The 20,281-nt window shown below is 35.4% G+C and overlaps 2 protein-coding genes across 3 annotated transcripts; both read right to left on the bottom strand.

The window, feature by feature from the left end:
- Positions 1 to 7,497: 7,497 nt before the first annotated feature.
- Positions 7,498 to 10,877, bottom strand: LOC117620191 (uncharacterized protein At5g41620-like). The gene is made up of 3 exons (XM_034350329.1): positions 10,281 to 10,877; positions 9,737 to 9,862; positions 7,498 to 9,130 (listed from the first exon to the last, which is right to left on the bottom strand). The coding sequence occupies exons 1-3, from the start codon at positions 10,671 to 10,673 to the stop codon at positions 7,670 to 7,672; spliced, it is 1,980 nt and encodes a 659-aa protein (XP_034206220.1). The 5' UTR covers positions 10,674 to 10,877; the 3' UTR covers positions 7,498 to 7,669.
- A 2,009-nt stretch (positions 10,878 to 12,886) lies between these two features.
- LOC117619237 (putative phosphatidylinositol 4-phosphate 5-kinase 11) lies at positions 12,887 to 20,064 on the bottom strand. 2 transcript variants are annotated; one of them, XM_034349147.1, is made up of 10 exons: positions 19,800 to 20,064; positions 18,804 to 18,957; positions 18,127 to 18,292; positions 17,656 to 17,766; positions 17,100 to 17,287; positions 16,795 to 16,830; positions 15,999 to 16,090; positions 15,026 to 15,143; positions 13,761 to 14,069; positions 12,887 to 13,364 (listed from the first exon to the last, which is right to left on the bottom strand). In XM_034349147.1, the coding sequence occupies exons 1-9, from the start codon at positions 19,909 to 19,911 to the stop codon at positions 13,775 to 13,777; spliced, it is 1,272 nt and encodes a 423-aa protein (XP_034205038.1). In that variant the 5' UTR covers positions 19,912 to 20,064; the 3' UTR covers positions 12,887 to 13,364; positions 13,761 to 13,774. The 2 variants fall into 2 exon arrangements, with proteins under 2 accessions (XP_034205038.1, XP_034205039.1); XM_034349148.1 differs by lacking the exon at positions 16,795 to 16,830.
- Positions 20,065 to 20,281: the final 217 nt, after the last annotated feature.

Raw genomic sequence — 20,281 nt, 5'->3', positions numbered from 1 at the left:
GAAGAAGGAGAAGGGTTTTCTCACACACACACTGTCAAGATGTCATGGAGATTCGAACATGAGAACACTAGTCTATAAGTTAATGTCCTTTGTCAATAGGCGAGATCTCATTGGCAAATTATTTGGCTACTTTTGATCTCGTGCACACCTAGACTTGAGAGCATTGAGACTCTGACTCTATCAATGTGTGATTTCGGGATGGAACATATTTGCCTCCTTCCTTACAAGTAGGAACTCCTATTTTCTTGTCAATCATAATTTGACATGTGTGTTGAAATTTATCTTTTTATATTTTTTATAAATTATTTTTATACATGTGTTAAACTATGATTTGCATGAATTTCTTTTTAAGGAAGGCGGAATACAGTTTCCTTTTAGGATTGCTGACAGTCTGCTAGCCTTCCCATAATTTAAAGTTGGAGTTGGAAATGTATCTATCTAGGAAAACCGGACATGGCGATGGCGTATGACACTTGTACTCAAGAAATTAATTTTTTGTTTAATTTCAAATGAGCTCTCGATGTGATTATTATTCAAGATAGTTGTTGATGTGTAATCAAATGAGATAAAAGAAAGCATGTATGTGTATGACTTTTGGTTCACGTAGTTTTCCTTGGATGTGACATTAATTTTATTCCTTAATGTGATTTTCTCCTTATCAAAGGAAAAAAAAATGATTTTTTTTCCTTGTAATAAGACAAAAGACCACCCGGAAAGTCATAATTATTTGCAAAATTTCAATAATTTGCTTTCTGAAAATTTTGATTTGAAGCAAAATCAGACAAGCAAACGATTTGAAAGGTGGATGGAAATCTCAGTGCATCAAGAATAATCTAACCCAAAAAAAGGTCCTAGAGTGAATAACGAAGAAAACCATCATTGTTGCGCAATCCTCGGATGAGCTTTTGGCCAAAATTCAAAACCAACAACATGGGTACGTAAAGAAAAAGAAGGAACGATATTTTATTGGAAATTTTTTTAGTATAAGCGATTTAGGGAGGAAGTTTACACAAATATTTATTAGTGTCTGGGGGTTCGAATATCTGTCAACATAGGTGGAGGTGAAAAATCTCAACCAACTTAGCTATACCATACTGACAACTCAATTACAATCTTGAATAAGAGTATCCTGTATAATAATCGGCCTCTTCAAACCAAGTAACAGATAAGCTAAGGGATAAAAATTAATTTCACTATTTCCCAAAGCCACAAATTTAGGCTTGTGAAAACCTAAAGAGAAAACCCCTAAGGGTAGTTGTGGTGGATCTATGTCAGATCTGTGCGAATATGTTCACCTCCGTCCTCCGTTGGTTTGGTGAGGGCCTGATCTGAGCGGGACGTTATGTTTTGTTTGTTTGTTTAATTGTAATAAGTGCATCAATTCTCTATGAGATTGTTGAATGGTTTGTTGGTCTACATTCAGGAGAGCTTTAGTCATTGTTTAGATTTTAAGTTGGTTTTCTAAGTCTCTCTTTGGGTGAGGTTTTGTTTTGTTATTTATGTTGGTGTGTGTTCAGTTTATTCAAGCTGTGTCTTGGGGCATTTTTCGGCTTTTCGTGAAAAAGTCGCTAGAGTAAAGCCATGTGACATTGGTTTGCTGCTAGATTTGAGCCCTTAGGGCTGTGATTGGGGGAGTACCATAACCATGATTATCTTTTGTACCATATTGAAACCTGTATTAGATCATTGTTTAAATATGATTATGGATTCAAGTGATTGGTTGCATGTGTGACTATTGTAATTGAGCCTTTTAGTTTTCACTCCGGACTGTTAACTAGTCATTTCTTATTGTAACAAAAAAACCTATATCTTGCCCGATTGTAACAAAAATAAAACTCTTGTATCTTCTAGTAAACAAAACAAAAAAAGAAAAGAAAAGATATGTTTCGTTTTCCAAAACTGATTGGGGTGCTTCGAAATGTTTCAATTTTAACGGTGATTCATTTTCTCATCCACTCTCAAAACTAATAACCCCAAAAACTTGTATATACTGAAACAAGTAAAATCCCATTAAACATAAGTAAATTGAATAGGACTTGTTGCAAAGGGATAAGTTTTTCATTACTTGAGCCTCAAGCACAACTTTCCTGTTTCACCTTATATAAGGTCCAATGTTAAACGAGATTTTTCTTGGTACGCTGATATTGGTTTCCCGTTTGTTTGCTTTACCTTCAAGTTAAATTTACTTTCCTTTTCATCGTCTTTCCAGATCCTACTTGGATTTCTGAAAAATTACTTTTATAAGCTGATATAGGAGAGGCAAATAATTAGCAAAACGCATATGGAGATTCTTTCTTCAATATTACAAGATCTTTGAAAATTAATGGCATTCATGACCCTAATATCACCTCCTCCCAGCCGTAGCCTATATAAGCACCTCTCAAGGTCTGTCTATTCTCATCATAAGCCATTTTGTTTCGAAAGTTTCTTGCTTTTATATCCATAGAGTATTATGTGAGGTTCAATTGGGGCTCTTCTTCACTCCAACTCTGAAAAGAGGTGATGGTAGACCACGACTGCTAGTTCATGAATACCCTTAAGTACGCACGTTATCGATGGGAGTGTGCGCATGCTAAGGGTTTGCATGAGGTAGGAGACGAGGCTACCTTGATCTTTTTGGTTTGGAGTGAAGAGAGCTCCTAATGGATCTTCCTAAACTTTGGTTCTTATTGTGCTTGTGCTTGTGTACATATGAGCGCATTTATATTTAACTTTAACTTTAACATGAAACTATATAATGTTTTTTTTCTCTACATTACTCAGTTGCTTTGTTAGTTGCAATGCAGAAAATTTAGCCACTTCAAGAAGCATTGAGTTGAGACTCTTGACTCTACAGAGGTGTGATTTTGGAACTGCTGAAAATTCCCCATATTTTGAAGTTGAAGCTAGGACTGTCTGCTTTATACCCATCTAGGAGAACAAGACATGGGGATGATGGCGTATAGCACTTGTATTGAAGAAATTAGATTTTCAGTTTAATTAAGGCCCGAAAGTGATTATCGAAGATCGGTGTGTTCATACGTAACTAATACCCCTCAAACGAAGGCATGTGTATGTGTACAATTTAATTTGGTTAATGTGAATTTTCTCCTTGCATAAGTACTGTACAATTTTGGGCTCATATCTAAAATCCCCTTTGCATAACTGTACATATACTCTTTCGTCAAACCAACTGATGGCAGGTAGGGGAGTTCTTTTACCCCCAAAAAGTATGATTTGTGAGACATTTTATTCCAATGTAATCGAACATCGAAAAAATAATATGGATGTCGCTATGAAAAATGGGCTGTCGGAAGGAACATGTCTGTTATGCAAACAAAATAAAAGCTCTGTTCAAATGCTAGGCCATGAAGACTTCTGGCAAAATCGAAATCACATCTGCACGGTGCAGCCGCTGAGTCTTGGTGCTTCGTAAAGTGGCTGCTGTCTTTAATCCAATTGACCAAACAAACTTAGCTAAACATTAGTTGAAAAAGCAGATTAATTAACATATAAAATAAAGGATTGTACAAACCAATACTCGGTATATATCGATCTAGGCATATATGCACATTGTAATGCAAGTAGACAATTGGGGCATTCTTGACTTTACCAAATGTGCAGAAAGTTTGATCACCACCATGCTTTTGTTTGAGTCAGGGGAGGAGGTTCAATAAAAAGAAAGAAAAAAAAAAGAAAAAAAAAAAGCAAAGTTTGGAAGACCATTTGGAGCTCCCTTCACTCCAATACCAAAAAGATCAAAGTAGCCTCGTCTCCCACCTCATGCAAACCCTTAACATGCGCACATTTAGTTTTATCGTGCGCATCTAAGGGTATTCATGAACTAGCAGTCGTGGTCTACCGTCACCTCCTTTCAGAGTTGAAGTGGAGAGAGCTCCATTTGGGCCCCACTTAAGACCCTATTTTGACCCTATAAGCTAGTAGCTAAACCTATATATGTATCAATGGAAGCGATATTGGCAATAAGAATGGGAAGCCCTGAGGGGTCTTTATATAGGCCAGGACTTCGGCTTTAGGTCAAGTTGGGGCCATTAATTTTCCCAGATTTAATATTAATGAAAGAATCCCATAATGGGATTTTCTTGTCAAAGAATTGGTGAAACGTTGCAAGATTAGTACAGAGAAATCAATTATTGCTGATTGAGAGCATCTTTTCTTATTAACTTTCCAATTAGGGTTATTATTGGTTGTGATTATATATAATCATAAATATGTCAGTGCGTGTTCATCTTTATGATCAGAGGCTCTTAAAATTGTAGGTCCCATACACGAACGTTGCTTGTAAAGTGTACCAATTGTGTGTTTCATCAAAGAAAAAAGAAATGTGTGCTTGTGTGGCTTGGATGATTATCTTGTTTGGTAATTGGTATGTTGTATATTTTAAGTGGAATTGGTGTCACCTTAATTTAGATGTTTCTGTTAAGGCCTGTGCATATTTACATACAGGACAGGGGTCCTGAAAATTTTGACAAACATGACACAAGCCAAGTAGACAAGTACACAATTAGGAAAGTTAACCCTAAACTTACTAGCTAGTCTTAAAAATATACTATGAAAGAGATTGTATTTAGCCTTGGGATGGAATTGGGACGGTTTCAATATTATAAATTCAACACTTCGTATAATTGTAATAAATTTATGACATTAACATGTCACGTGATGTTAAGATTAATTAAAAATATTAAGACGCTTCTTATACTCACTCAAATGTGTAATAGCTTCAGTTTAGCATAAGGCATTTGCAAATTCAAATCCTTGCTAAATTAATCGAACCATTTTAAAGCAATAAAATGTATATTAATTGAACCCTTTTCTAGCCGTTAACTAGTTATCATTTTTTTCTTCAAAAGTATATGAGACTGGAAAATTGTTATTTCCACTAGAAAAAGCTTATACTGGTGAAAAACAAAATTCCAGTGGTCAAATTAAGAACCTTGACCACCTCAGAATATTGGGATTAGGAAGATTAAGACACTGGGTGTGTTTATTAATCAGAAATTGGAATTCTCATTAAAAATTGAATTCCACATATGGAGGATTTTTACATTTACTTCACATCAAAGAATTGAAAAAAAGTGGGGCCCACACAAAATTAGAAATTGAATTCTTGATTTTGGAGGAATTCAATTCTTGGGTGGGAAATGATATTCTAATTCGTAGATAACTAACCCATTAGGAATTCATCTTTTTTACTCATTATATCCTTACACAATTTTCAATTTTTCAAATTTGTCATCTATTTTAACCAAACAACGATGACATTTTAGTAATTAGTACCACTATTATCCCAATTCCATATGGTTTAGTAAACAACGCCAATAGGAATTCGGAATCTAACTCCTCTCAATCCATATGGATTAGTAAACAACTTCAATAGGAATCCATAATCTAATTCTCCTCAATCCAATTCATCATAATCCAATTACGGATTAATAAACATGCCATTAAAAGTAATGAACTAAATTGGAAACAAAAGGAATATGAGAATATTCTTTGACTGAAGATTGATAGAGAGAGTATTTCTCTCACATTGAAAAGTTAAGGGACCTATCCTAGAGTTTATAAGGAATTGAGCTACTTTTCCATTGCCAATTAATTTTGAGGTGGAATCTCAACTTTCTTCAGTTTTTACAAGATTTTTCCAAGCTGCTCTTTAGACGGCTCGGTGCCAAGCCGACCATGTCATGTCTAAGCACCAGTCCCATCACATTCGTGGATCAATTGGAGATTGACATGTGGCCATGATGGCTTCACAAGGTTTCATAAGGGGGTGGTGGTGTATAGGGTAGCCTCTGACCCATGTCACATTTTGTCTATGGACGAATGACATGCCTACACGTGGAATTTGAGGTGATGGGAGCGGTGGTTCTGAAGGAGGGTGGCACCGCCTTCATTTAAGATGGGTCTTGTTGTCGACATGACCTCTTCATGGCCAGGTGTCATGCTTGCGTTGGGTAGACTGAACATGGTTATTACCTTGCGTCAACACCTACAAATCATAAAATTCCATTTCTAAGTACTAAAAATTAAGTACACTTCCATGAAAATATCAGAAAGAAAATTGCTACATCATTATCGCAAAGTTTATTCTTATGCTAGTTGCTTTTTCATAGTGGTCCACTACATTCAAGAAGAAAATTAAAAAAAACTGTTATGCTTAAATTTGAACACCATCATACCGCACAAGTATTAATTTTTTTAAAGGCTTAATTTGGTTACTGGATAATGAAAAAGAAGTACTTTCAGTATGGTCACTATCTTTTTAACAGAAAACATAGTAGGCACATAATTTTATAGATTTTTTAAGCCTCTATTTGTCAATTTTATCAATATAAGCCAGAAATTTATGAAAAGCAATTATACTCAGAGCTGTCCAGTCACACTCACTATGGTACCAAGTTCCAACTTCCAGAAACTAATTGGATCATTAAAAGTACCAAGAAATTTTGGGTCAAAGCAAATTGTATAATATTTCTATGCACTGAACACTTTTCTTCAATCTTACTTGCAGGTAGTGGTAGGTGGTGGGACTTAATCCCATGCGAATTTTAATCTAAAAAAAATGTTTCTTTGCATTGTTTAAATATTATTGACAAATTAGAAAACAGTTCTAATATTTCAGTGAACTCAATTGGGAAGGGGGTGGCTGGTGTTGTAGTCAGCAACAGCCGCAGAATTCTGGTCTGCATTTGGGTTTTAAATATTATAGAATATCAAGTACCATTTGGTGGATTAAAGTATAATTCTTTATGTGGTCAAAAGCAATTGAGCAAACCTAAATTTTTTCATTTGAAGAGCTTGAGAAAATTATATATAAATATAAATATGTCACTAATGATGGTGCCATTTGTCTCCTCGTTACAATCAGGAAAGTTAGGAGTAGCTTTCATGGCCATCAGCCTATTAGATAACTATCATACAACTAGGCATTGATTTAGGCTTCAACATAGTTGTTGATTCAGATTTGAAAGCCAGCTGAGCAAAATTTATTTATTAAATTCGACGATATAAGTGAATTTCATTAATTTACATAAAAAGATACATATAGTCAGGGGACGTAATGAGTGTTACCCTCAAATGCATCTCCACATATAAATAAAAATTTAACAAAAACAAAAACTACAAGTAAATGCAATACAATACAAAACAATACTATTTAAATCTAACAAGTTTACCCGACTAGAGCTTATAAGTTTAAATTCTTCAATTAACAAATTCTTTCATATATGTTAAGTATATATTAGCAAACTATTTTTCATACATGTTTTAGAGATAGGAAATATAAAATATATATATATATATATTTTTTCCTGAAAATTCTCGGCCGGGCAGCAGCCTTGCCGAAAACAGGCTAGATCCGCCCTTTCAGTATCCATGTCCAGACTCCATTTCGTAATTTAGATCGATTGATTGAGATTTAAGAGGTTTTTGAAAAATCGATCATATAACAAAAATATATGATCGAGAGGTTTGTCTGATAAGAAGTTGAGACTTGGATGATAACAAAAATATATGTATAACAAGGTAGATAAGAAAACAATTCTCATGTACAAGTGCACTGCATTTGACATTTGCTTGTAGACATTTGCACTAGAAACTCAGTTTACAAAGATCCTGGCCTCAATTCAATGAACAGCTATGTTCCATGATTGAGCTTAACATGATCAAACTAGACAGGCCCTTTGGAAGTCTTCGAGCGAGAGCGCTTTGCTTCTAACCTGGCTTCAAGTAATTTTGCCATCAGTGTATTTTCGTTAAGCCCCGGAGGCCATTCCAAAGTAGATTCAGATTTTCCAAAATCTGGGGTTGTTAATTTTGACATCCATTGCTGCACTGGACTAGCATTACCTGTATACACAGGCTGGATACCAGTTTCTACCATGCAGTTACTATCGGGAGGATTGGATTTCAATCCATGTACCGCAACCCGTTTACTTTGTATTTCTTGTAGACCTTCTTTGATTAAATCACAGTACTCAGATTCTTCAAGATTGTCAACCAGAGTTCGATTCTCTTCTCCCATTTTAGTGATTTCATCATGTTTATTATCTGCAGACTGGCTCCTGTTTCCAGTATAGGACATGGCTCTGGCCATATGTTCTTCAAACTTCCCTTGCAAACCAGACAAGCTATTACCCTTGGTTTTCTCCTGTGATACCTTTTTCCTCATGGAATTAGATTTCACTAGTCCTTCATGTTGGCCTTCTGCAACATTTTTTTTGTGCTGCCTAGCGCTGAGCTTGATTTGTTTTCCACTGGCAGTCTTGCTTGCTTCTAAAGCGTGTGAATCACCGTCAGTAGAATCTTCATCAGCTACATGTTGTGGTGCACTTACAGCCTCATTCAATGGAAAGGACTCTAATGAATGCCGGCGTGAGCAATTTCCCTTGAGCTCCATTGGGGAGAACTTACTATTTTTCTTCAATTCAACAGATCGTTTTGCCTGAAGAAAGTTTTCTATATCAAAACCTAACTTTTCTACGATTGTATTCCTCTCTGCAAGGTCATTCTGAGCTTCTGCTATCTTCATTTGCATCCGTTCATCAAGCCATGCTTCTGAAAGATGGAGAATTAGTCTGTCAGAGCTGGTCATATCACTGTGATCCTTCTCAGGATTTTGCTTCAGGGATCGCACCTCTTGTTCGTACTCTTTTATTCCATTTGCAAACTCATCACACAAGTTTTCCAATAGGATACGCGCTTTTCTCTCCCTTTCAAGCTCCCTCAAAGCATTAGAGAAGGAAGATTTCACTTCAGAAATCTCTCTAGCTAGCTTCCGATGCAGGCTTTCTGAATGCTTTCTCAACTTCCTCTCACCTTCTAGCTCATCCCTGAGCAATTGGACTGTAGCTTTGATCCGATCCTGGTCCTTATTTTTCCAAACAAGTTTATTCTCTGTAACATGCTTCATCAAGTCGTCCATTTCTTGCCTATCTGATTGCTTCTCATGCAACAACACTTCAATTTTTGCCTGAGAATGATCTAGTTCCATTTTCAGTGCTTTTACCAATGCTATATTGGATGCATGCTGTTCTTCAAGAGTCCAGATACGATTGAGCACTTTGAGTAATTTTGTGGATGTTTTAAAGCTTTGACTTGACTCACCTATCCTTCCCTTATAAGGTGCCACCTATGAAAACCAAAGGATACTTGAATCCATCAAACCAGCAGATAACATAGCTTTTAGCTCTCACTTGATTTGGTGAAAGAAAATAACTCAAAACATCATTCCAATTGTATTAGATGATATCATTAATATTTTATACCCCAAAGTTCTGTCTTGAATATCTGTAGTTACATAATACAATATCACTATATTGTCGTTCCAAAACATTTCTACTCAGCATAGAATCTCGACTTCTATATATTTTAATAGAGAAAGCTCTGTATTACTTTACATTGTTGTCTACTTATCAGTTGATTCTCTTAAGGGCATCCAGGAAGATGCACCATTAAGTTACATTTTGAGTAATCACTCCCAGAATTTACAATGAATCAGCCTTCTAAAATTTAATGTCAGTGAAAAGAAGCACTTTCAAAGAATTGGAAAGTCAGCTCTTAATCCTCATTGTAAATATTGTTGAATTTGTAAGACTACTGGACTCATGATATCTTCTTTCTATTCTATATATAAATTATTTAAGAAGAAGTCGGCTATAGAAACAACCTCTCTTTTTTTCTTTTAACAAGAGGGATTCTTTTTCTTATTCAGGAGAAGAGGCACATAATTACTCACCTCCAGTGAGCTACTACAACTAGCAGGAGGTAGGGGTTGTAGAGCACAACCATTGCTCTCAACTGATTGATGGTGTTGTATCTGTGATGCTGATACAAGCCTCCCCAAGCTGCTTGCAGTTGCTGGCTGGAATGAGACAAAGGGCAAGGATCAATGCTGAAATCGAAACATACAGACAAGCACGAATTCGGATACACAAAGTCTAGCAGCTTCAGGAGCAAAAATTAGATCAGAGCTCTCAAGCCATATACAAAGTCTAGCAGTTCTTCCCAACATTACAAACTTCTCCTAGTGTTACTGCTGCATAATCATTCCATCAAGATAGTTCTATGCCAAAAACATTAACCTTGAGAATTAAACTTAATAATGCAACCACTTATAAATTATAATGTTGCTTCTGAAAAAAAATAAAAAATACTGAGCCATATTTGCTCCCGAAAGAAGAAATTCAAGTCCAAATAACTAAACAAATCCAAATAAAAAAAACCACAAAGTCAACATCAAACACTTCCCAAAATAACACACATTAATATTGTATAGATACCTGGTGGTGATGTAGTGAGTTAGTAGAAGTGTCAAGCCCGATCAGATGCTTGGGAAGCTCAAACCCATTTCTCTTCCGGTGCTTGTGTCGAAGTCTAGCTCCTGCTTTGCTCATTTGGGCAAGTGGGTTATGCTGGAACTGATAAGACTCAATTTCCCAGAGGCTGGAACAGAGCTTTCTAGCAGAGAGTGAAGTTGTGGGGTGAAGGTTGAGAAATTCAGAGCTGGTTTTGTTGTTGCTGTTATAAAACTCATCAAGCCTCCAAATAGGCGGTGGCGTGCTACAAAGCCCTCCTCTTTTCCCTACCAATACACCGCGTTTCAACTTTTTCACCATTGATGATCCTTCTTGCTTTTTTCTTTCACTTTCCACACCCTTTTCTTTTCTTTCCATCTCTCTCTCTCTCTCTCTCTCTCTCTCTATTCAAAATTCAATCTGTGAGCTTCTAAGCTCTTTCACCCACGTTTTTGTTTTTCCTTTTTTTGGGAGCTTCAAGATTACTAGGTTGCTTATTTCTTTCTCTCTCTTTTTCCTCAAAGCTACAGACACTGAGGCTTGCTTGCTCTGCTCTGTCCTACATATTTTGCATCCCTATTTTCCAAGTGAGCATTGAGTTTTATGTTTTCTGTTTCTTTGTCCCCCGATTTACCCCGAAGCTTATCCACCTCAGCGCTAATATGCCAAGGAAATTGGGACAGGGGCCTTCAAAACTGGGCCCGCTGATTCTAACACTTATCATTTTTTGTTTTTTGTTTTTTGTTTTTTTTAAAAAGTAAAAACAAAAGGAAATTTGAAATTTTTTCTCAAATACAACTGTTAAATAGTGATTTTTTTTTTTTGGTCATATGTTAAATAGTATTATCTGAGAGCAATTTCTCAAAATATATATATATATATATATATATGTTTTTATTTGTAAACTTTGCCATTCGAGCACTGTCAGGATCTAAGGTTGCATCCTGAAAAGTTAAAACTAAGGACCTCCCCTCAAATGAGGTTTTACACTTGTCAATTTCATTTAATTTGTTTTTTCTGAAAATTATTTTATTGTTTTGAAATTAAACAAGTGTCAAAATCCTATTTATTTTAAGGATGAGTTTCTCCTATTTTTAAGGAACTAAACTTTGTTCATCATAAATTAAGATTCATAGGACTTCAAGTCCAAGTATGGTTTAATAAATTTATCTCATACATTAGAAAGTACTTTAGGTAGTTCTAGGTTAAACATGTATGATCTTTTATTTAAATTCTAAATGAATTTTGACATTCGGAGAATTCACTTTGTAACATCTTAAAATATGAAGAGAGAAGTATTATGCATAGGAAAATACTTCCCTCCTTATCATGTAAATAGAAGCACTTACATTTCTGTCAATAGCAATGTGACATGTGTGCAGAAATTTTTATTTTTTGATTTTGGATGAATTATTTTTGCATATGTGTCAAACTGTGATTCGCACAAAGGAGGAATATCTCCTTACACGGAAGGAGGCAAGTGCATATGACAAACTAATTTTTTTTATATGTATTTTCTTTTGTCTCCTACCTCTATATTTACTCTTTTCACTTCCCTCCTATTTAATCTTCTTAAACTTTGATTTAAACAAAATGCTACCTAGAATACGCAAAATTTCTCACATGCATATCGACATTTTTGTGGGCCCTTGAGCTAAAATCAAAGGCTGCAATCATATTGTTAGTCCATTTTCAAAATTTTCACTCACATGGTAAGATAACAGGTGATCTTGACTCTTCTTGAGAGAGAAATGACAAGATATGCATACAATGCGGTGGCCCTTTTCTTGCTTTCATGATCTGCCCTGCATAGGGACTAGGCTACTTTGAGTTTGTTAATAAACAAATATCATTAAGTATAATTATGGCTGGCTAAATATCTCTTATGGGGAAGATTAAAAGGAAATTAAGCTCTTAACCATGCGGATTATGGTGACTTGGTCATTGGGGAAGCATGCTGTCCACAGCATTGTAATCTGGGGCTTTTGACAGAACCATAGCTGAAGCCAAAATCTTAGCTCTGGTGACTGGTCCACCAGGACCAGACCAGTCAGAACAACAAGGCCCCAATTTGTGGTCCTTAGCCCATGTGCCATATATGCCAATAGGCTTTATGTTTCTTTATTCTTCTAGTTGTCTTTCTGCTTTTTTTCTGCAGGCAACAAGTGTTTTGCTCAGGATTTTTTGGTTAGCAAGTTTCCAACATTAAATATAACTCCACTTCTCCAGTGCACCTAGAACTTGGAAACTAATTGAATTTTCATGATAGAAGGACCACCAAAATCATAATTGGACCACTTGTGTGGTTGGGTTTTGTTCTTGACTGAATGTGGTCCAAGGGCTTGCTTTTGGTAAACATCTACAAACATCCGATTTTTGTAATCCAACATGGGCAATGATTAGGCCTCAAAGGGTTACAGTAAACAAGGGACGACTTCTTTTTATTCCTTGTTTTTGTAAATTGTACCTTCCCTGTTTATTTCACACTTTTTTGGGTGTTTCCATGTTACAGAGATTGGATTTGCCTGTGATTTGAGGCTAGTAGTTTGAACTTGGCCTGCTATGACATATTGACAGATCACATTGAAATCTGTAGCAAGAAAGAATAGTCTACGATGAACAATATTACATGAAGATTTACATGAGAGTTTATGATCATATGAAATTTACAGAAAGAGATTTACAGCGAAGGATTGTCTCGTATGAACAATGGCATGCAGTGGTCTACTTATGAACAATATTAATTGAAGGTTTCAGTGAAAGTTTATAATCACATTGAAATTTACAGCAAGAATTGTCTATGTGAACAACTTGTGCATAATGCCGTGCGGCGTGCCCCTTCATCGATCTTCATTTTTCTTTATCTTTAGAACTATTATCATTACTTCTCACTCGTACTAATGCATCAAGCTATAGTTTCTACCTCATGCACAAAATGTGACATTCCGATCCTGAGATAGCCGACACGAGTAGTAGAGTTCTTGGTGTTGATCTGAAGCATCTCCTCTTCACTAAGTTTTATAAAATAATCGACTAGGCGCAATATTCGACTATCCTGTGGCTGAGTCCCTGTCACAAACATATTTAGAGTTATGCTAAGAACTCTTCACATTATTAATGATGTGTCTAGATATAGAAACCCTTCATAGTTACATTGTGTTAACATGCAATGTGAAAATTATTACAAACTAAACACCAATATGTGTGCCTTCAGGCATGCACTCAGTGAAAATCTACCAGAGTTTCAGACATTTGAGTTTTGTTAGGTTTGAGAACTGACTTATGGAAAAGCACTGCATATTGGCCCCATTGCTGAAGGGAAGCCCCATTGAAAGTAAGGCCCAATGTGGCCTGAGCAGGTCTAATATGAATCTCTCCTCGTTTTTTTTGGAGTCTAAGGGTAACATGAATCTGTCTATAAAAGAAATCTAAAGATTAGATTGTTAAGGAACAGAAAGAACCTACCTGTTGTGATCAAACTAATCTGACTCTTCAGGCAGAAATACTGCGCTCAGAAACTCTTGAAAGCGAGAAGAATAGGCTTTGGAATTCACAGTCTTGATGGATTTTGAGTCATATTTTATTGCCTTGCAAGCATGCTCAATGCGCTTTTTCATATTGTAATTCTGACAAAAATCTACTATTCCAAAGATTAAAAGAACCTTGAAGCATTCCTGTGCACTGGTGCACGACCTATATGATTTACTTTCCATTTCATTCCTGAATGCCCGGACAGCACGTGCTGGCAGTCTATCCCCAAATTTAAACCCAGGCCTGCAGCGGAAGAATAATGAGCTATGGATCGTCAGTTTTGTGTTGAACATCTATCTATGAACTTGTAATTACAGGTTTTTCATAATCCTTATTAAAGGTATAATAATTTGATTTTTTTTTCCTCTATGAAACTGTTTAGTACCGACTACCAACAAAACCATCCAAAATGAAGAAAATGAAGCTGTGCCAAGTAAACAAAGGATCAGCAGCTGAGTTGGCAAAAAATATGGTTGGAAGTTTGTTAGGTCGTTTTGTTAGTTAAAAATGTTACCTGAGTTGTAAAGCCACTTTGTTGTATCATTAGAACAGGGGTTATACTAACAGATTTACTGAAGAAATAGTACGATCATTGTGGCTCTGCTGGAGAGAGAAGTCCAGTCATTCCCTGTTCCATTTCATTTCTATCATTTTTTCATTTACATTCCAACTACAGTCAGGGCTTAAGCCTTGACAAATTAGTATCAGAGAAGTAAAGCTGTTCGTCCTTGATGCCAAAGAAAGCAATGGAAAATTACTGCAGATTTTCACGAATGTAGACAGGAATTGAAATGGGAAGAATCGTGTGCCTTCTGCCATTGCTTTATTTGGCATCCAGGACGAACCGCTCTGATACTAATTTGACAAGGCTTAACCCTGACAATAGTTGGAATATAAATGAAAGAAAGAAAGAAATGAAATGGAATAGCGAATGACTGGAATTATCTCTGCAGCAGAGCCTCAATGGTCATATTATTTCTTCAGTGAGTTAGTTGTTGCAACCCCTGTCTATTTATACAGTTCAGTATATTTACAATTGGCATAACAGTAATGAAAAACAAAGCCTAGCAAACTTCCAACTTGTGTTTTTGCCAATTCTTTCATCTTAGCACAATTCTATGTCAACTTGAAGTGGGTACTCATTTTGGCCCTATATTTATGCCAAACAGATTGATTATGCAGCAACGTATACAATATACCTGTCAAGTAGATCGCAGATATCGGCAAGAGTTAACTCTGAGCTTTCATTTTGTTCTGAAGTATCATCCGTTTTCTTTTTGGCAGTAGAACTTCTGGAAGCGTTTTCATCAATTGAACCTGCCAAAGGGGAGATAGATTTTTTACACTTATCTCGCTAGCATAATTTCAAAGACCTATGACAGATGAGTGGAGAAGTGTAGCAGTATGAAATCATCTTTGCAAATAATTCTTCACTACACGTGCACGTTTTAAGTACAAAAAAAAAAAAATAGAGAGAGAGAGAGAGAGAGAGAGAGAGAGAGAGAGAGAGAGAGAGAGAGTGTGTGTGTGTGTGTGTGTGTGTGTGTGTGTGTGAGAGAGAGTGAGTGAGTGAGTGAGTGAGAGAGAGAATGAAAAGATACTATATAATATGCAGATTAGCAAAGAAAGCCACAGTATGTCTGGGGAGCAACATCACAAGGAAGCAAGGAAAAGAGATCATAAACACATGTACACAACAATACAATCAGAAAAGGTAAGAATTGAGAATCAGGACAAACACACATCTTGAACTCCTGAATGGATCCTACAAAATAGGTATCAAAATTAAGTAAATGAAAATTTTGACAACTGAACATACCTTAAACAAATTGTAAGATATAAATACCTGCTTCATTAGGGGTGCACTAATGATCAATCTTATGTAGCATATATTTGAAAGAGTTGAATCAACAAGAAGAATCAATCATATGTTCAACTGATGAAAGAATATGCATTTCTAACACAATATTAGAACAACGACAAGAACAGGAAAACAAAAATACCATCACACTTCTTTTAAATTTTGTACTAATTTTTCAGTGTATGGTCACTGTACTCTCATATTTTAGAATTTCCTTATCTGCATATATTTGCATGATACGAAATATCTATGCATCTTATGAAACTTAAACATTCATTAAGTCAGAGAGGACGATTAATGAGAAGAATCACCTTCATGTGAAGCTTCTATGTGTATACCAAGCAAAAAACTATAATCCATGATGCCCTCTGCTTCCAAAAACTCGCAGTCATACTTGACTTGTCTATAGAAACAAAAACAACAAATAAAAGACGTTAATAAGGAAAGGAAAAAGGGATTCATATGTCAGGAAGCAAAAGGGTTTATGCATCCCTTTTATCTAAATTTTGTATTCTGAGATTAGTCATTTTTTATATGAACGTGATAAGTTTTGTTTTTATTATTATTATTAAAGGCCAAAGGCCAAAGACTTTATTCATCAATAGAATGCAGAGAACACAAATCATCCTGAAGATAAGAGTGAAGCCAGCTAGGTCCCTCTTCCATCCAGTTACATGTCTCATAACAAGATAAAGCAAATTTGGCTAATTGGCTAGGCCCCTCTGTATAATATACCACTGGCTAAATCCATTAAGCTCATAATGTATAATTAGGACTAGGTAATTACTTAGAAACAGTACCATACGATGGAATGCATTTCCAATTTAATAGTTCGTGAATGCACTCTTCAAACTAATGTTAATCTCCTTTTACATCCATAGAAATTATCTTGGCTAGATAACAATGTCATTTTTGGTCTACCTGTCAAATTCAATGGCAATATTATGGACTCAAATTTTTATTTTTATTTTTGGAAATGAGATACAAATCAGATAATTTGTGGAGCAGCTGCAATGCAAAATAGAGAAGTAAAGTTTCTTGATTCAGAAGATCTCTAGACATCCAATACGTAAAAGAAGCGAAAACAATATTATTTTTTTCGTGTACCTCTGAAAGGTTATGATGGCAACATGGCCTGAACAACTAAAAACAACAAAAACAAACAGGCAATTACTGAAACAGCTGCAGTACATAACAGAAAAGAAAAGTTTGCTCATTCAAAACTTCTTCCAAACTTCTATTTTAAGTAATGAATTAACCAAAAAATAAAATAAATAATCAAAGAGGCTATCCAACTCAAAGTATAGATTATTCACTAACATCCAAAAAGTTCAAACTAGAAAAGTTTTATGCATAAAAGTTTGCTTATACGCTGATTTGCTGAGAAATGACAAATAAACCAAGGGACTTACGCTAAGAGCCGAGCTCGGACTAATGGATCCAGGTAAAAGCAAAAATCAAAATCCAGATCCTTAAGTATGGCTCTATCCTCAATGGTTGTTTTTCTGCAGGCTCGGCCTATTGAAGAGCCTTTGAGATCATAGCACTTATCTATGCAAATTTCTGATAGCATCAGGTTTCCCCAAACAGCACAGTAAACCTGCTCATTAAAAAGCAACAATTGATTACAAGAAAATTGAATACAATAAAGGATCAATTTTGTTCAAGTAGGTTGGAATTTTCATGGTATAGCTCTTTTGAACACCCTCAATCTAGCGGGACTACCTGACATGGTGGAGGCAAAACTACCTGACATGGTACCTCCAGCCTTCTAGGCTACTTACATGCTATAAAGTCCTCAATTGGGGTTAACAATGCTAAGGTGAAGACCAACATAAGTAATAAATCAAATGCATTTGTCCATATATAGTAAATGGTTATATAATATGCTAACTATACCAATCAAATTATATTCCATCAAATTTGAATTAAAAAAACTTCATTTCTGAGTTACTGAGAAGATCATACCTTAATCCCTCCCGCTGGCCTGACAACATGAAGTCCATACAGTTTTTTTAATAGTGAGGCCTGATACTTCTTAACATGGTGGTAATAGTTTGGAAGCATCTCTAAGTATACCTATGTGAAAAGCAAAGGAAATTTCACAATTCATAAATAAATTAATCTTTTGAAACACAAAAATTTGGACATAGTATGAGTTAAGTCTGCACTTTCTGATCAAACAACAAGAAAAACAATGAGAGAGAGGAAAATATATAGGGGAGAGAATCCTTTCAGAAACAAGTAATAGCTACTAGTTTAACTCTTGTTCAAGTATTATTATTTTTAAATCAAAGAAGTAACAAGTTCTCAACTTACAGTATTCATATTAATACAAAAAGCAAAAAACATTCCATGAAATGTGTATATGATTAATTGTTTGTCTAGTAAATTTCCATTCATTAATGGCAAAATGTCACTAGAAGTTTAGTTGGTTACCTTCAGTTCAGACTTCCGAAGGATTTTAATCACAAATCGATTGTCATTGGATGATACAATTACCCTGCCATATCTTCCCGGTAAACAAACCTCCTTTAGAGTCCGATGTCCACATATTGACAGCTGATACTGGTCATAATCAATACTATCAAGCTCCAGCATACGTCTGAAAACAATCTATTGGTTACAGCTTTTGCAAAGTCGAAAAAAAATAGCAACAAACACAGGCATATGTGCATATACTGTATACATATATGTGCATACACACACATATATGAACATGCATTAGAATTACATTAACTGCACATAATCATAACTTAAGGATAGACTTTTGCATGTTTCAATTTATTTTCAATGTGCATCTCTTTACCTATTTTCATACCCTGTCTGACATAACTATTTTTTCTTGACCACTTTTTTCTCCAATGGGCCAAAATCAAGTAAGCAAGTTTTTAAGGGTTGAACTGACCAACCTCCAAGGTAGGGTTCAGATATGCACTTTAGTTTTACATTTCAGTATCTTCTATCGCTTTATTATACTAGATGGCATCACTCTTGCATTTTTTTTTCTTGATAAGCAGTGCACTAAATTGCGTGTAATAAAATGAACAGCGAAACTTGATAAATTAAATCTATTTGGACGAATAATTGCATTTGAAAGAAAATTAAAAAGAAACCTGAAAACTGCAGGACTGTAATCTTTCCATTCAAAGTCAGTTGTGATATAAGGAAGTTGTAGAAAGTCCTGTCTAGAATATTTTATGCAGTTAGTTTTAGTAGCTTTGAAGTCAACTGGTGAAAACTCCTCTTTCAAAAGCTCCATGTGTTTTCCTGCAAAGTATCACATGTTACAAAGATGTAATGAGTGCTGAATATTGTACTTGTCAGCCATACATCACGCTTTACTACATTCTAGTGTGGCAACCTAATCAATAATTCAGATTCACAGTGTGGCAACATGTTATTCGTTTGCATAAAATGTACTGTTTTAAAGACAAAGTAATGCAACATAAATTTGGTATATACATTTGTGCACCACAAAAAGAAGTTGAAGATGAGAATTAAACATGGCCACAAATCTGAAATGCTTTGGTTAATCTGTTGTAACTTATCTATGATGTATATCAGAACAATTGACATAAGAGGTTATCATCTCTTTTTTGTGTTGGTCCACAAATACTGAACAACATCCTAGCCTTTCATTCAAAGTGACTTGTTATGCCCTTCAGGCACCAACTTAGGTGCAACATACTCATAACTCGTTCTAAAGCTATTCGTATCCACATTGAGAAAGAGCAACATCTATCAAAATGAAGCAGCTATTTTGCACCCTCCTACTTCTTTTTTTCTTTTTTCTTTTTCGATAACCTCCAACTTCCTTCATCACTTTCTTCAACATATTCATTGCAACGAAAAGAACTATTTTTATTCGAATAATAAAAACCATCATACAAATAATCAAAATTCATTGGAAGAAAAAAAAAAAGTAAACTTGATGCAAAATTGCAGATGGGTCTTCCTGTATCAGACATCATCAAACCAAAAGCTACAAAACATACCAATCAAAAGAGAAAAATCCTAGAAACATGAGCTGACACATACATAACCAAAAACAAATTACAGAAGATAAAAGAAAACCCGTCAGCAGGAACATTGAGTATGCAAAGATTTACCTTTGTCAGAAGAAATCCCTTTTTGGAATTCCAAGAATTTCCGAGGCAAATGAGAGAAGAAGGAGGTTTGGTTTTTCATCGAACTTTTTGGCTTCTGCTGCATCATCATCATCAGTTCTAAAATTTCAGCTTTAGTAGTTGTTGTGTTGGTTATGACAGAGAGGCGGAGAGGATTGCCCACCGGACTGTTTACTGAACCAGAAACCTTGCCCTTTTACGCGCGCGAGGATCATCTTAACCGAAATGCCGTTTCTGAAATTTTAATGCCAGCAAAGTTTCGCGTCTGGTAACGACGTACCCCTTAACGGTCCTTTTTTTAATTATTAATTTGACCATTTTGCCCATGCTTTTGATATATTGAAAATGCTTATTGGATGTCCATCTTGGTCAAATCTTATGCAATAGGCCCTAAGTTTCCAACTCAATAGAAGTTAGAAGTTTTGATTGTTATGTTAATCCAATTGGTTAGTTCTTTTACAAAA

Source organism: Prunus dulcis, chromosome 2, assembly GCF_902201215.1.
Source record: "Prunus dulcis chromosome 2, ALMONDv2, whole genome shotgun sequence".
NCBI lineage: Eukaryota > Viridiplantae > Streptophyta > Magnoliopsida > Rosales > Rosaceae > Prunus > Prunus dulcis.
The sequence above is the reverse complement of the archived record's forward strand: the minus strand, read 5'-3'. Positions and strand labels throughout refer to the sequence as shown.

Coding starts and splice junctions, on each gene's coding strand:
- LOC117620191 (XM_034350329.1), bottom strand. CDS start 10,673: ATGGAAAGAAAAGAAAAGGGTGTGGAAAGTGAAAGAAAAAAGCAAGAA. Junction 9,863..10,280: donor ACTCACTACATCACCACCAG/GTATCTATACAA, acceptor GTCTCATTCCAG/CCAGCAACTGCAAGCAGCTT. Junction 9,131..9,736: donor GTTGTAGTAGCTCACTGGAG/GTGAGTAATTAT, acceptor TGGTTTTCATAG/GTGGCACCTTATAAGGGAAG.
- LOC117619237 (XM_034349147.1), bottom strand. CDS start 19,911: ATGATGATGATGCAGCAGAAGCCAAAAAGTTCGATGAAAAACCAAACC. Junction 18,958..19,799: donor AGGGATTTCTTCTGACAAAG/GTAAATCTTTGC, acceptor GATACTTTGCAG/GAAAACACATGGAGCTTTTG. Junction 16,091..16,794: donor GCCATCATAACCTTTCAGAG/GTACACGAAAAA, acceptor TTGTTTCTATAG/ACAAGTCAAGTATGACTGCG.